The following is an 18,225-nucleotide window of genomic DNA, read 5'->3' as shown; positions in this document are numbered from 1 at the left end:
GCCACAGTAGTCAGGAAGTCCTTCTACATGGCACACCTCATCATAAAATGGTTCTCATCCAGGAAAAAAGAGGTCATTGTTCCTCTCTACTCGACACTCATTAGACCCATTATAGAGTACAATGCCCCTTTTGGAATGTACCTCACAAGACATCTGCAGCAGCTGGAAAGGCCACAGAAGTACCTCACAAAGAGGATTAATGGCCTCAAACAAATGCCCTACACTGAGTGCCTCAAAAAACTCCAGCTTTACTCCGTAGCATATCGCCTACTCCAAGGTGATCTCTGCTTAACATATAAAGCTATCTCAAACCCAGAGATGTTGGATATGCTACACCTAAAGAAATCCCAATCCCTCCAAGCTACATGCTCTAGGGACCTAAACCTTGTCACCACAATAAACAGGACAAGCTGGAGGGATAGATTCCTATCCCAGAGACTTCCCATACTCTGGAACAGGCCACCCATCTATGTCAAGCAAAGTTCTTCAGTAGCACTCTTCAAGAAAAATCTTGATGAGTGGATGGGAAATAGGAAATACACCCCGGGGGTCACTTCTGTGTCTCTGCTTGACAGTGGCACAGGAAAATAACTTTCTTGGGTGGTGTAAGCCAGGGAACCTTGTTGGCTAGGCTTACGTAGGCCCTTGGGCTGATAGCCTAGTACCTATCTATGAACCTATGAGACCATCTCATTATTACCTCACCAGGGGTAAAAACATCCTTGGCCTGGTCATTACTAACATGGGCGACTGTACCTCTACACCAGTAATTAACTCCTCCCTGGTCAGATCTGACCACAAGCTAATTTTTGTTTTTTCCAGCCCCCTGCTATAAAGCGCGCTTTAGCACGGAGTTGCCACCATTGCACACTAGAGCAGCGGCGGTTAATCAGGTTTAAACTATTCGGGCTACCTAAAGTCCACTCTTCAAATTTTCCCTTAAAACTACCTTTCTCGAACTATACTACTGATCTAACCAGCGTATCCTATAACTAAAAAGTTCATCTCTACTTGATTCCCAAGTAGACTATTCTCTATCTGTAAAGCCTAGCACTTGCTCCTACAGTACTTTTCACCTTGATAAAGCACTTTTGTTATAGATAGTACCCCACAAGCCTAAAACCCTTTTCTCGGTCACCCACATCCCCTGGAGTCTTTTTTTAAGTTTTTTGTCTATTCCTTCTAGCATGTCAAGGGATCAGTTGCTAGTGTCCTCTCCTGCTCAGCTGGTGAACCTGGGAATATTGAGGCAATATTACAATTGCCTCATGTACACAGACAACCCTCTCCTTCTCCCACAAAACACAAATACATGCGAGAGATGCAACTATACGGCCAAACTGGAGGCTGAGCTCTCTCAACATAGGACTGGCAAGACCAGACAGGAGGAGAAGGAAACCACACACACTATATACCCAGTCTCACATAGTACCATCACAACCTCAAATTATACACATAAACACACAAAGACATACACGGAGGCTCTGATCAAAAATCTACCAAAACAGCAGAGGCCACCAAAGCAGACACCCAAACAACTACCACCTCAGGACACAACACATGCAACACATAGACCACACAGTCAGAGTGTCAATCAGTCACAGCCCTTAAGGACAAACACAATGCCAGACATACTCATCATTGGTGACTCCATAGTCAGACACACTGACGTCCCGCTCACCAGACTGAGTAAGGAGAAGGTCACAGTAAGCTGCCTGTCGGGTGCTAGAATCTGCCACATAACGCAAGCACTCAGGTCTCTCAACAGCAGGTGCAAGTACGACTCAGTCATTGTCCACGCTGGTGTAAACGACCTGAGACGTACCTCCTTGGACTACATGAAAAGAGACATTGAGGAGCTCTCTGATTATGTAGCCCAGGCAGGTATGACCCTGACCTTGAGCAGTATCCTACCTTCACCAAGAATGATGCCACAATACAGAGATAAGATAATCAGCTTTAACAATTGGCTTAAACTCTGGTGTCATTCAAAGGGGATCCAATGTCTGTCTGCCTGGGATGACATGCTGGACAAGCCACGCTGCTTTGCAAGGGACGGCTTGCACCTGTCACCCTGGGATTCCGGATATTGGCAAAGGCTCTTGCCACCCCATAGTGCCTTTTTAGGCAAGGCTCAAATTCTAAACCTACCACCCTAGAACACAAAAAAGGAAAAAAACTAAGGGTAATGCTGCTCAATGCCAGAAGTCTCAATCTCAAGATGCACGCACTCGAGGCCCTTCTCAGTATGGAGAACATCGATGTCTGTGCTGTGACAGAAACCTGGTTCAAGGTTCCTGAGAGCACCCCAGCACTATCAGGTTTCACCTCATATCATGCGTTCCGGCCCCAAAATCCGGACAATACCAAGAAAGGAGGGGGGGTATCCATATTCATCAAGGACACCCACACCTCAAGGTTGGTGGCAACGCACGATGCATCGGAGACCATCCAGGTGCAATTAACCATAGGCAAGACTGCTCTGCAATTTGTAGCATGTTACAGGCCACCCTCACAAACTCAGGAACCTCACATGGCCTTCCTGAAAACACTGGAGGGGATAAATGTATCTCCAAACACCATCATACTAGGTGACTTCAATTACCCTAATATAGACTGGGATCACTACTCAAGCCCAAACACTCTAGCCCAAAGGTTCCTGGAGTTCATAAACTCAAATGCCATGGAACAACTAGTCACCATCCCCACAAGAGGAGAAAACATACTTGATCTCATCATCACGAACATGGGATCACAATGTTCAACACCGGAAGTATACCCCTCACTGGTGAGATCAGATCACAAACTAATCTCACTGGAGGTCCTCATCCCGCCCCCACCTGAAATAAAAAAGACCACAGTGAAGAACTTCTCAAAAGCCGACTTCACACTTCTAAAGACTAGTGTGGTCTCCTTTAAGGCCCCCGAGCCGGCGGTAAACATTACTCAAACCACTGAATCACTTACAAATGCCTTCTACCAGCACCTACAGGACAGCATGGATCAGGCAATCCCAAGCAAAACAAAGACCCTTTGTACCAAAGGCAAGCGTCCAGTCTGGTGGACCCCAGCCATAAACAAACTCTACAACAAAAGGAGGAAGCTACTACAAGATAGAGCAAAATCCTTAAAAGGTAAGACACCTTTGATCATTATAAGTAAAAAACTAAGAGCTCTCATAAAATCATCCAAAGCAAATTTTGAGAGAAAAATAGCTAAGGACTCAAAAGACAATCATAAGGCCTTCTTTAGCTATGTTAGAAACCTGGGAGGAAACTCCCAGATATGCTCAGAATTAGTTCAAAATGATGTGAAGATTACTGATCCTACAGACATTGCCAACATACTGGCTGACAGGTTCAGTGCAAACTTCTCCCCCCCCCCCAAAAGGAGAGATATCTATACCAAAGGATTGTAGCCCCCCAAACATCTCTAACTCCCAGGTGAGAACTGCTCTCTCCAAGGCAAAAAACACAGCATCCATGGGACCGGATGGTGTCCCCGGCTGTGTGCTCCACGAACTCAATGAGGAATTAAACCTGCAGTTAGGACAGCTGTTTAATCTTAGTCTCACCTCAGGATACGCACCCAGGGAGTGGTGCACGGCGACTGTGGTCCCACTTCACAAAGGCGGTGCCTCCACCGACCCTGGAAATTACCGTCCCATTAGCTTGACAAGCCTTATCTGCAAAGCCATGGAGAGGATCATAATGGAACTCATAAATAAAGACATAGGGAACTTGCAGACTTTGGATCCAACCCAGTTTGGCTTTGTCAAAGGCAGATCATGCCTTTTAAACTTGGTTGACTTTTTCGAAACAGTCACCAAGGCCATTGATGAGGGAAAGGCAGTCCATACAGCCTACCTCGACCTGGCAAAGGCCTTCGATACAATACCCCACTCAGGTATCATTGAAAAACTCATCAGCTTAAATGTAAACCCACACATCACAAGATGGGTTGCAAACTGGCTAAGTGACAGAACCCACAGGGTCAGAGTTGCTGGCGCCATGTCAGACTCAAAGCCTGTCACAAGTGGTGTCCCACAGGGCTCAGTCCTGGGACCACTCTTGTTCGACATCTACTTTTCTGAAGTACAAGCAAACACAGGAGGGTTATGGCTGACAAAGTTTGCAGATGACTGCAAACTGGGCGCCATAGTCGAAAACACATCTGACACAGATATCCTTCAGAAGGGTCTCACAGAAACGGATAACTGGTGCCAGAGCCATGGCCTAAAGTTAAGCGCCAAGAAATGCATAGTCAAACCCTTCGGGAAAAACAAGGTTACCCCTAGCTACCATATAGGTGGCAATCCACTGAGCACAGAAGAAGTTATCAGGGACCTGGGGACCCAGGTTGACAGTAACCTTTCGTTTGACACTCACATTGCTAAAGTAGTTAGGAAGACCTTCTACATTGCCCACCTGATCATGAAGGGATTCACATCTAGATCAAAGGAGGTCATTGTCCCCCTATACTCATCACTCATCAGACCAATGATGGAGTACAATGCCCCATTCAGAATGTATCTGACCCGACACTTGCAGCAGCTGGAAAGGCCCCAAAAATTTCTCACCAAAAGGATAAAGGGTCTCAAAAATATGTCTTATGCTGCCCGACTGAAAGAAGTCCAGCTCTATTCAGTCGCTTACAGCTTGCTCAGAGGTGACCTGTGCCTGACATACAAGGCCATGTCAAACCCAGATTTGATGAACATGCTTCACCTCAAAAAATCTAGATCCCTCAGAACTACAAGGGCGGGAGACTTAAACCTTGACACGGTTATTAATAGGACGTGCTGGAGGGACAGATTCATCACCCAAAGACTCCCTATGCTGTGGAACAAAATCCCGGTACATGTGAGGCAGAGCACCTCGCTGGCCTTGTTCAAGAGGAATCTTGACCAATGGATGGGAGATCGCAGATATACCCCAGGGATTACTTCAGTGTCACTGCTAGACAGAGGCACAGCAAAATAATGGGCATAGTTTCTTCAAACTAAAGGGGTGGCGAAAGCCACAAAACTATGGGCTAGGCTTATAAATGCCCTTGGGCAGATAGCCTAGTATGAACCTATGAACCTATGAACCTAATGATCATGGATATCCACATTCCACCCTCACACCCCCCCCCCCCCCTTAAAGGAAACCACAGTAAAAAAACTTCTCCAAAGCCAATTCTGGGAATTCTAAAAACAGAGGTGGCTAACTTCACAAAACCCATGCAAATTGAAAATAGGTGCATAACTGCTGAATCATATACCAATGCACTGTATGAGCACATACACAAATGCATGGAATGGACCATACCAAACAGAACCAAGATGTTCTCCTCCAAAAAAAGGAAGCCAATCTGGTGGTCCCCCACCATAAACAAACTCTACAACAGAAGGAAAAACTGTTGCAGAAAAAGTAGAACTCCTAAGATTGGAAAAACTCCCTCAGAAAATAACTGAGATCTATCATGAAATCCTTTAAAGCTAGCTACAAAAACACAATTGCTTCAGATTCTAAAGACAGCCACAAGGCATTCTATAGCTATGTCAGGAATCTACATGGCAATACTCAGATCTGCTCTGAGTTACAGCACAATGGCAATACGAACCAACTGATATTGCCAACATATTGGCCAAAAGGTTCAGTGCGAACTTTACCCTCTGCTTTCACCCCCCCTAAAGGGCCTATCTATCACAATACCTGAGGAATGCCAAGTCCCTATTATCACGGCAACACAGATAAAAACTGCACTGTTCAAAGCCAAGAATACAGCTTCCTTGGGACCTGATGATATCCCTGGCTGTGTTCTACATGAATTACAAAGTGAGCTGGCACCACACATGAATACCCTGTTCAATCACAGCCCATTTCAAGCTTTGTTCCGACCGAATGGTGCACTGCTACAGTCATCCCACTCCACAAAGGAGGAGTGACTACAGACCCTGGAAACTACTGCCCCATTAGTCTGACGTGTCTGATATGTAAGGCTATGGTGCACATCATCATGGACCTTATAAATAAAGACATAGGGAATCTCCAAACTCTGGACCCCATGCAGTTTGGGTTTGTGAAAGGTAGATCATACCTGCTCAACTTGATAGACTTCTTTGAGTCTGTCACCAGAGCTGTGGATGAGAGCAAGGTAGTTTACACAGCCTACCTAGATCTTGCCAAGGTCTTCAACAACATCCCTCACTCAGGAATCATAGATAGACTCACTACACTAGGCATAAACCCCTATGTCATAAGATGGGTTGCCTACTGGCTCACTGATAGAACCCACATTGTAAAAGTAGTGGACTCCAAATCTGATTCCCGACCAGTTACAAGTGGTGTCCTGCAGGGATCGGTTCTAGGTCCTCTCCTGTTTGGCATCCACTTATCTGAAGTTCAAGCCAACACAAAGGGACTCTGGCTGACCAAGTTTGAAGATGATTGCAAACTGGGAGCCATTATTGATTCTCCAACGGATGTAGACACGCTACAAAAAGGCCTCACTAACACCAATGACTGGTGCCAGAACCATGGCCTTAAACTCAATGCTAAAAAGTGCATTGTCATTCCCTTTGGGAAAAATTTGATGCCCATAAGCTATCACAAAGGCAGTAGTCCACTTAACACCGAAGGTGTGATAAGATACCTGGGGACACAGGTTGACAGCAGGATCCCTTTTGATAACCACAATGCCACTGTAGTCAGAAAGTCTTTCTATGTGGCACATCTCATTACAAAAGGTTTCTCATCCAGGAAGAAAAGAGGTCATAATCTCTCTCTACTTGTCCCTCATTAGATCTGTTATAAAATACAATGCCCCATTTGGTATGTACCTCACTAGACCCTTACAACAACTAGAAAGGCCACAAGAATACCTCATTAAAAGGATCTTAGGCCTTAGACACATGCCCTATATGGACAGACTCAAAAAACTCCAGCTATACTCTGTCTCTTATTGGCTACTTAGAGGTGATCTCTGCTTGACCTACAAAGTCATATCTGACCCAGAGCTGCTAGATGTGCTACACCTAAAAAATCCCAATCCCTCCATGCCACATGCTCCAGGGACCTAAACCTCATTACCACAATAAACAGAACATGCTGGAGGGATAGGTTCCTAACCCAGAGACTTTCCATACTCTGGAACAAACTTCCCATTCACGTCAAGCAGAACACTTTATTGGCTCTCTTTAAGAGAAATCTTGATGAGTGGATAGGCAATAGGAAGTTCACCCTGGGGATCACGTCAGTGAACATGCTTGACAGGGGCACTGGGAACTAACTTTGGGTGGCATGATGCCAGGGAATCTTCTTGTCTAGGCTAATATAGGCCATTAGGTTAGTACACATTTATGAACCTATGAACCCATAAATTGAAAGGTGAATATTTAATACAGCACACAGTGATTGAAACTGTAGACTCATTTAAGGACCTGGATATATGGGTAGATTCAGCTATGAGTTTTTCTAATCCTATCCACCAATTGGTTAAGGACAGTTATAGAACTATAGGTCGCATAAACAATTTATAAAGTCTAGGAAATCAAAAATGATGAAGTCATTGTGTATTAGTTATATTAGACCCAAACTTAAGTAAGGAATAACAATATGGAAACCCTATAAGAAAACAAGCATGAGTAAACTGGAAAAAGTACAGCGGAAATATACCAAGGGCATCCACGGATGTGAAAATTTAAGTTATTATGAAAAACTAAAGTATCTGAACTTGTACAGTGTTTCTTACTGATATCTAGGAGGAGATCTTATTGATGTATGTGGGGCATTTAGAGACAAATACCTCTGGGAATGTTTGGAGTTATCAAAAAGTACTAGACAATCATCAGACAACCTATGTAGAAGATTCTATAGGAATGAGAAGTGTACTAATTGGTTCTCTGACAGAGTAGCTGATGCATGGAACAGACTACCAAATTACATTAAAACAAGTACTAGTTTAGATATTTCTAAGAACATCCTGGACACTTATTATGGGAACAAGCATTTTGGTATACTGGCAAGTTAGAAAGGCACTAATGCCCATGCTTAAAATATTTGTATATGTACATGTATCATTGAGTACAGTGCCCCCTTTGGTATGTACCTAACCATGCATATCCAACAATTGGAATGTCCACAGAGGTTTGTGACTAAAAGAATACAGGGTGTAATTAAAATGTCCTATCAAGACTGCCTCAAGATCCTTTCCCTGTATTCTGTCTTCTACAGGCTTTTGAGAGGAGATCTATGCCTGGCAAACAGGCCATTGTCAGACCCCACTCTGATGGACCTCCTGCATGCCCAAAAAACAAACAGCACCAGAATTACCCGAACTAAAGACTTAAACCCTGCCTGTGATATAAATAGGACCTGCTGGAGAGATAGGTATGTATCCCAGAGACTAACCTGTCTATGGAACAGGTTCCCCATCCATGTAAAGCAGAGTTCCTCCCTAAACCAATTCAAGTGGAACTTGGACAACTGGATGGGAAACTGGAAATTCATCCCTGGTTTGGCACCTATGTCTCTAATAGACACAGGTAATGTACAAATAGTTCATCTCCCAGACACATGCTTACACTTATCAACGGTATCAGAACTTGTGAGAGATTTAGGATGCATCGCTAGGCTTAAAAAGGTCCTTCTGGTCATTAGCCTAGTAAAAACATATGAAGCTACGAACCTATGAACTAATCTCAAATTCAAAACCAGTGTGATAATAACACTAATACTGTTACCAATACTAGTACAAACAGCAATTATCAGTAACAACGAAATGACTAATATCAATGGAAATTCAGTATAAATGTCAGTACCAAATATTATACAAGTAAAAACACCAGTACTAATACAAATGCTAATGTATTAGTACCAATATCATACCAGTCTGATACTAACAGTAATACTGTCAGCAATAATAGTACAATCAGCAATATCAGTAACAAGATGAGTAACATCAATGGTAAGTCAGTATCAGAGTAAGTAGCAAATATATCAATATAAGTACCAGGACTAAAACAAATGCTAATATTAGTACCAATATGACACCAATCTCCATTTCAAAACCAATGTGATACTAATACAGTTACCAGTACTAGTACAATCACAAATAATGACATGAGTAATATTAATGGCAAGTCAGTATCAGTACCAAATACTATCAATATAAACACCAGCACTAATAGAAATGGTAATATTAGTACCAATACCACAGCAATCTCCATTCCAAATCCAATGTAATACTAACATACACTGTTGTCAGTACTAGTACAAACAAAATATCCGTAACAATGACATGACTAATATCAAAGGTAAATCAGTATCAGTGCAAGTATCAAATATTATATCAATATAAATACCAGGACTAATACAAATGGTTAATATTAGTGCCAATACCACACCAATCTCAAGTTCAAAATTAATGTGATGCTAACACAAATACTGTCAGCAATACTAGTACAAACAGCAATGTTATTAATAACGACACAACTAATATCAATGTTAAGTCAGTGTCAGTACCAAATATTATATCAGTATACATGCCAGTACTAAAACAAATGCTAATATTAGTACCAATACCATACCAATCTCAATTTCACAACCCATGTGATACTAACACCAATACTGTTATCAATACCAGTACAAACATAATATCATTAACAACAACACGTCTAATATCAATGGTAAGTCAGTATCAGTGTAAATACCAAATATTATAGTACCAATACCACATCAAGCTCAATCCAATGTGATACTAACACTACTACTGTTACCAATACTAGTTGTTGTGTCTTTCGGCTTTTCCCGGTTAGGGGTCGCCACAGCAGAACTCCGGTCCGCTAATGATTGGCAGTAGATTTTTACGTGCCGAGTTGCCAGCTCTGACGCACAACCTTCAATGAAGGTACGCCCATTCACGCATGTCTCCACACAGAAAACGCTTTAACTGAGAATCGAACAGGACAACGTCTTACTGTGAGGCGACAACGCTACCGCAGCACCACCACCGCAGTTATACTGTTACCAATACTAGTACAAACACAATATCATTAACAACACATCTAATATCAATGGTAAGTCAGTATCTGTGTAAGTACCAAATATTATATCAATATAAACACCAGGTCTAATACAAATAGTAATATTAGTACCAATACCACACCAAGCTCAATCCAATGTGATACTAACAATAATACTGTTATCAGTACTAGTACAAGCATCAATATCAGTAACATGACTAATATCAACAGTATCACTGATATTAATGGCGATACCGATACCATTATCGTTATCTGTGCAAATATTAATACCAAATCTACTACAGTAACAATGTCAGTGCTAATACCACAAGCAATATCAGCACCATTTCAACACCAGTATCAATACTAGTACAAGCATCAATATCAGTAACAACATGACTAATATCAACGGTATCACTGATATTAATGGCGATACCGATACCATTATCGTTATCTGTGCAAATATTACTACCAAATCTACTACAGTAATAATGTCAGTGCTAATACTACAAGCAATATCAGCACCATTTCAAAACCAGTAGCAATACTAGTACCAATTACATCATTAACTAATGGAAAAATGTCCATCTTCTTTCCTATCTAGTTGCTCTATTGTTATATTCTCTGTACTATCTTGGCATATTATGCCATCATATTTAAGAATGTTTCAGTTCACAGCAACTGGCTACAGATATGCTTGAGTTGTAATGGTGAAGTGTATATCACTATATATTCTGGGTTACTTAAATGATCCTCCTCCAAATAGTGAGGCATAACTTTACAAAACAATCTTTATATTTATCACAACAGAGATAACACAAAAAAGGCAATGCCAAAGTGTACCAACAAACTTACAAAAAAAACCCCTGAAACACTTTAATGGAAGCTCAAACAAAAACAGTAACTTTTATCACGTTTGATCTTTAATCACAACCAAGACTTCATCAGAAAATAGTCAAAGAGAAGACAACTTTTAAATATTGAATTGATCATGTGATCACAAGTCAACTGACCCTGAAAATACCCATTCTTAAAGAGAGCACCACAATGAAATGATCAAACTAAACAATACAAACATCCCCTGAAACACTTTTTATATAGTTAAACACTCAAACATGTTTAGAATATAATAAAAATGTAAGATGGAATATATTTATAAATACAAGAAAATGATTCACAAACTTTTGTTTTTTAAAATACATTTTATATTGATTGATTCATTTAAACCAGGTGGAATATCTATTGCCAGTTTGAGTTGCCATTTCACTTAATGAACATCTAAAATATTCTTCCCATCACCCACATTAAAATCAGTTTTGATTTGTTCTAAAAGAACTACAGTTATTTAAAAATCTTTACATGACAATTTATATTTAGCTATTTGTATTATCACCCCTCAATACTGCTAGTCTATGTTCATTAATTCTCTGAGTGCATTTTAATGGTTATACCCATAGAGAAGCCTTCGCACAGTGCACAGGTTGCAAGGAAAATAACCTGGGTGGATTTGCAATTGTTTCTTCCATTGTTATACATACCTTTCTTACTGTGCCTCAGAAAAACACAGTGCCCATTACTGGCGAATCTACACACTTTACAATCTTTGCAAATGTAAGAGCCAAATGGTCCATTGCTGTTGGTAAATGTGTTTTAGATCTTTCAGAACAACTCTTAAAATTGTCAGACTTTTTGTAAACAAAATGAGGGCTTTCACCTACTACATTAAACAGAAAGTTTACCCCGGGGATCACTTCAGTGGCTCTGCTGGACAGAGGCACAGGGAACTAATCCAAGGGGTGGCAAAAGCCAACACATTCTGGCTAGGCTTATAAATGCCTTCAGGCAGATAGCCTAGTACCTGCCTATGAACCTAATAATTTTCCAATTACCAAAAATAATTTTTCTAATATTCTCACTATCAACACCGATAGGTATATGAAAAGCATTAATTAAATCCATTTTCTTGTCTTCAGATCCTACAACCTTTAGAGTGAAACTAAATCTTAAAATTGGTGAAAGTGATTTTAAAAAAACTAGCTTCAGCCAAAAACACAGGATCATAAGTATAATTCTACTCAGTCTAATAAGTTGACCACAAATCGTGTTCCATTTCATAAAATCTGAATGCAAGCTTTTAAAATGAAAGTAATTATTAACAAAAGTTTTTTTTTGAAAATATTACTATGAAATATACAGCAATCTAAATCCATAGTGATACGAGCATCCAGAATGTTGCCAATGTTCCCTTTATCAGCCAAGGTAAAGGACAAAAATGGACTGGAATTAAGTAAAGAAATAAACTCTGCTACCGAGATAAGTTTTGAGTAAACAGTTAACAAATCCAAGTCTTCATTAAAACTTAAGTGGAAAGTAACACTTACCTTCTGTATGCATTGCTACACAAGAAAATGACACCCAGGAATTGCTAGGGGATCCACTGCGCCAGTATGTAAAGTCCCATTTGGTTCCATCAGTCCAGTGAAAGTTGTGACTCTGAAAGACAGATACAGCAATAAGCAACATGGTTATCTGTCTTCTTTTCTACCATGTTTCCACTCTGTTGTTTGCTTTCTAAACACATATTTGATCACTTCAGTATAAACACTGACCATAACAGTTCTAGTTATGCACAATGACGTCACACAAAATATGAAAGAGGGCATTTTAAACTAAAACCATTACAGTCTGACAAACTACACCACTGCAATGAGGCAAATGAGATTTCGACCTTTTTTGTTTTTGTTAATGCTCAAATGATATAAGATCTTACGTTCTCCTCATCAGAAAATGCTGCTGGCAATGTCTGTTCAAGAAACTTAGAGGGTTCTGTATATCTGTCTCGTATCACGTTAATCTGTAAACTATTAAAAATGAAGATGCAGAGCTGCAATTTATGCATCCTATATTTATTGTCATTACTGTACAAACACTGTGCCCAGCTGGTACATGCACGCAGTCTTCCATTTACATACTTTTTTCTTCATTTTTAAAGTAGGGAGAAGGAAATACAAAAATTACAATAAACACCCAAGACATTATTTAATATTAAAATTATCTTTCATAGCTTTGTTGTCTCACAGTAAGACGTCCTGTTTGATTCTCAGCTAAATCATCTTCTGTGTGGAGACATGCGTGAATGGGCGTACCTTCGTTGAAGGTTGTGCATTAGAGCTGGCAACTCGGCACATAAAAATCTACTGCCAATCATTAGCGGACCGGCGTTCCGCTGTGGCGACCCCTAACTGGGAAAAGCCGAAAGACACAACAACAACAGCTTTCTTATGTACACAACTTTATTAATAGATTAGGCATTACTTTTAAAGCAGTGTTACTGAACCTAAGGCATTAACATGCTTATATACAAAAATATTGCTTCATTTTATCAAAACAGTGGCATGTAGCACAGATATATTTCTTTGGAGAGCTTCATTTTACTGTCCATAATGGTTTTTAATACTCGTTTCACTGATTTGCAATTTTCTTTTTCTTTGTAATCTTTCTTCATCCATCACACTAGAAATCAGTTACCCATTCATATTTATACATATCCCTAGATGTATTGCAAATTAATATCATATAAAACAATCAAGGGAAAACAAAACAAACAGACCAAGAAACCAAAAAAGACGCAGGTATTCATATGAGGTGTGTATACCAGGCAGAATAAGTAGGTGTTCCTTTTTTTTTTTTTTTTTTTTTTTTCAAAGACAATGGTAGGGCTCTCATGATCCTAACACAGCAGTAAATACCAGCAGTGGAACCCAATATGAGCAAAACTAATGATCAAATATATCCACATCAAGGATCCTGTCAGCTGATTTAAATAGATGTGGCCAACTTCATGTAGTGGTAAATAATATAAAACTAAACAATTATACCATATTTATGAAAGCAACAGAATGAATTGCAGGTCCCACAATGCAGGAGTGATATGATCATATCTTGCACTTAATAAAATGAGTGAGATGTTGTGCAATACCTGATGATATTAAAGGACAGCATAAAACACATCTATATAAAGTGTTTATTACATTAACTGAGAAACAGCATTACATTAACCTACACAGGCAGAGATCAGTGTATGGAACACAGCAGAAAGGCTCCACTGCAGACAATAACTGTAAGCTTAGTGATTTTCCAAAAATGGTGGCAAGATGTTTTACCAGACACTGTCACCTAATCATTCAGTGACAGCAAGTCACAGTGAGACACACAAAGATTTCTTTCTGCAACTTGTAATCACTACATTCTACAATAATTTGGCTACTTTGTGGTGATGTGGGGACTTAAGACTCACATTAAAGATCAATACCTAATCTCAGTGCACCCGTTACTCCTAATAGTTTATTACATGGAAAAATCGCATAGCATTATTACACCAATACCAGCCCTAGAATTCATTACATGGCACATTCTCATAGTATATTACACCCATACTGCCCTGACAGTTTGTTACATGACACACTCTCATAGAATAATATACCCATAGCACCCTTAATGTTCATTACATCCCATAATCTCATAGTATATTACACCCACACCACCATTACAGTTCATGACATGGCATAAGCTCATAGTATATTACACCCCTACCACCCTTGCATTTCATTACATAGAACAAGCTTATGTATGTATGTTACAGCGATACAGCCCTTACAGTTCATTAGATGGCACAATCTCATAATATGTTACATCCACACCACCCTTGCAGTTAATTATATGGCACAATCTCACAGTATATTACACCCATACCACTTTTTTAATTTTTTCAAGTCTTTTGGGTTTCTAATACTATGATGGGAATGGACCCCATTCCTTAGTCAAACTATGATTAAAGTTCATGAAATTAGTATTGTTTCGATCTTTGATATTAGCAGGAGGTGTTCTTTGCAGCACCCACAATGTGTCCAGAATTGACTCATTTTGTAATTCATATGGAGTTACTTGTATCATCAACATATCTAAATACAATCGTAGATTTTTTTTTATAAGACCCGTTGCTCCTACTACTACTGGAACTATCTTGGCATCTTTCTTCCACATTCCTCTCATTTATGCCTACAAATCCTGATATTTTATGACTTTGTGTCTCTCTGTACACAAGACACTGTAGTCACTGGGTGTAGTGATTTCAATTATCAATGCTACTTTTGTCTTCTTTTCATGGACCACTATATTTGGTTTTCTTGCATCTATCTTTTGAATTGTTGGTAATATGTGATCCCATTTGATGTAACTTCTTCATTTTCTAGGATGCTTTATGGTTCATGTTTCCAGTGTTTTTCAGCTACTTCAGTAAAATAATGTTTGCACAATCCCGAGTGCAACATTCTTGCCGCATTATTATGCCTTCCAATATACAGTCCTGCCATTAGTAGGTCACAACCAGCAACAGAGTGTGCAACTGTTTCCAATTCTGTTTTACAAAACCTACATTTGTCTGCTTCTCCTACATGTTTAATGGACTTTGGAAACCAACGTGTAAGTAGTCCATTATCTTGGGCCGCCAATATTAACATTTCATCTTTTGGTTTGAACTCACCTCTCCTTAACCATTCCTCCATTCGATCCTGATCAACATGGAGCTGTTCCAGGAGTTTTCTAAACTTGCAACTATATTTATGCATTTTCCACATTTCTTGCCTTCTATCTGATCCTTCACCTTATATTCTTTCTTTTCTTGTTTGGCAGATTCAGTTGCTGCCTGATTTTTATCTACTTCTGGTTCGATTTCCATTCCTGCTCGACGCTGATATGCTTCTACTAGACTAAGCAGGGAAGTCACCTTAGATTTATTCTTCTCAAATTTCAAAACTTTCAATATGTTTGGATCTTGTGAGATCAGCAGATATGTATGCAGTCCCATGATCATAGATCATTACATGTAATCAGTTTCAAGGAGGACCACATGTCCTTCAGAACGGGGAATATATAATCTTGGTATGCACTGATTTTTATAAATCATTTGATGAGCATGAAGCAGCCTTCTTGTTTTCCTGTCCAATTTATCCAACACCTTTTGGGGCTAGTCAGTCACTCCAAAACTGTAAGTTAGGCAGGAAGAGCAAATTGGTCTATAGCTTGAACGTTGTTCCTAGATGTCAACGCTGGTTTGACAATTAATTTAAATCTTCTAAAGTATTCCTTGCTATGTTTTATTCGCATTTGTTCATGTTTTATTGTTGATCCTTCATAAGTTTCCAAATATTTATACACTCCCTCTTGCTCAGGATCTTTTATATCACATTCCTGTCCCAAGGTGATGTTTTCTTGGTGCTGCAGTTTTCCTGCTTTAAATGTTGTTTTTGCACATTTATCAAGATCAAATGACGTTCTTATATCATCTGAAAAAGTTTAACACTTTGCTGCTTTCTGGGAGCCAAATTATAGCCATGACCTAATCTGTTAAGTAGACAGTTTAATGGATCAAGGACAAGACAAAAGAACAAAGGTGAAAGAGTCACCTTGGAATATCCCCATTTAAATTTTTATCCCTGGAATAATAATTTGTCATATATCATGGCTTAACTGCAAAGTAGTTTGCCATTGTTTCATGGTCACAGTGATGTATTTATCAGTGTAGGGTATATCCTACACATTTTAAGCTCACTTTTACTGTCATATGCTATTCTGTAGTCTATCCATGCCATACTTAGATTCATCCCCTTTTTACAGTTCTCCACTATGACTTTATTTAACAACAAATGATCCTTTGTTCCACATGACTTTATTTTATTACCCTTTTGTTCTATTGCCATAACTGAGTTTTCTTCTAAATGACTATAAACTCTGTCGGCATCAGTTCTGGTATTTAGTCTGTACGTCATGGGAAGGCAAGTTATTAGTCTATAGTTTTTAGGGTAGCTTGCAGGTTCATTCAAGTAGTAGCATTGTTTTTCCTGCTGTTTTTTCTGTTGTTAGCCAAGCTGGTGTCTGTTTGGGGTGCATATAAAAATAGTTCTTACTCATGGCTAAATCTTCCTGCAAAGATGTTAATACTTTTAGCCAGAAGTTATCTATGTATCTTTTTAGTTTTTCTGCCTGTGCTGATATTTTTAGTTTATTAATTCTGACATTGCACAATAAATCCTGATTTGTTATAATAATCCACATTGCTTTTATCATGTCTAGCTTTCTGAGTATTTTTGTTGATTCACCACCCTTATAGTATACCTTATGTAATCACACATGCATGCATGCACAGACGTACACACACACACACACACACACACACACACACACACACACACACACACACACACACACACACACACACAATTAAATTAAGTTTTCTTTGTTTTTCCACCCTTCTAAATTCAAGTTTTTAAGCCGCATTTAGTGAGAGAAATGAAAAACAATAAATATTTGTAACTGCTGCTGGTATTACTTTTGCTTCTTCTTCTTTCAACTGTTCCAGTTAGGGGGTCACCACAGCAGATCATCTGTTTCCATTTCTTCCTGTCCTCTGCATCTTGCTTTGTCACACCAACCACCTGCATGTCCTCTCTCACCACATCCATAAACCTTATCTTAGGCCTTCCCCTTTTCCTCTTACCTGGCAGCACCATTCTTAGCATTCTTCTCCCAATATACCCACCATCCCTCCTCAGCACATGTCCAAACCAGCACAATCTTGCATCTCTGGCTTTGTCTCCAAACTGCCCAACATGAGCTGACCCTCTAATATACTGATTCCCAATCTTGTCCATTCTCATCACACCAAATGCAGATCTTAACATCTTTAACTCTGCCACCTCCAGCTTTGACTCCATATCCAACCCATGTATCCTAGCTGGCCTCACTACCCTCTTGTAGACCTTCCCTTTCACTCTTACCTGTACCCGTCTGTCACAAATTACTCAAAACTCTTCTCCACCTACTCCACCCTGCCTGTACTCTCTTCTTCACCACTCTTCCACATTCACCATTACTCTGAACTGCTGATCCCAAGTATTTAAACTTATCCACCTTCGCCAACTCTACTCCCTGCATCATCACCATTCCTCTGTCCTCCCTCTCATTGACACACATATATTCTGTCTTAGTCCTACTGACCTTCATTCCTCTCCTCTCTAGAGCATATCTTCACCTCTCCAGGGTCTTATCAACCTGTTCCCTACTCTCACTGCAAATCACGATGTCATCCACAAACATCATAGTCCATGAGGACTCCTGTCTGATCTTGTCTGTCAACCTGTCCATCACCATTGCAAATA

At 39.8% G+C, this 18,225-nt stretch overlaps 1 protein-coding gene across 3 annotated transcripts in view; it reads right to left on the bottom strand.

Annotated features, from left to right (window-relative positions):
• The window catches only part of LOC122803305 (lectin-like), a 289,888-nt gene that overhangs the window by 92,591 nt on the left and 179,072 nt on the right, over window positions 1-18,225 (bottom strand). For all 3 annotated transcript variants that reach the window (XM_044072874.1, XM_044072876.1, XM_044072875.1), the window contains one exon: window positions 12,391-12,502. In XM_044072874.1, coding sequence (XP_043928809.1) covers window positions 12,391-12,502 — 112 coding nt within the window. The remainder of the gene's footprint in view (window positions 1-12,390; window positions 12,503-18,225) is intronic.

This window comes from Protopterus annectens, chromosome 5.part1, assembly GCF_019279795.1.
Source record: "Protopterus annectens isolate FY-2018-M chromosome 5.part1, PAN1.0, whole genome shotgun sequence".
Lineage (NCBI taxonomy): Eukaryota > Metazoa > Chordata > Ceratodontiformes > Protopteridae > Protopterus > Protopterus annectens.
This window is presented reverse-complemented; position numbering and strand designations above follow the sequence as displayed.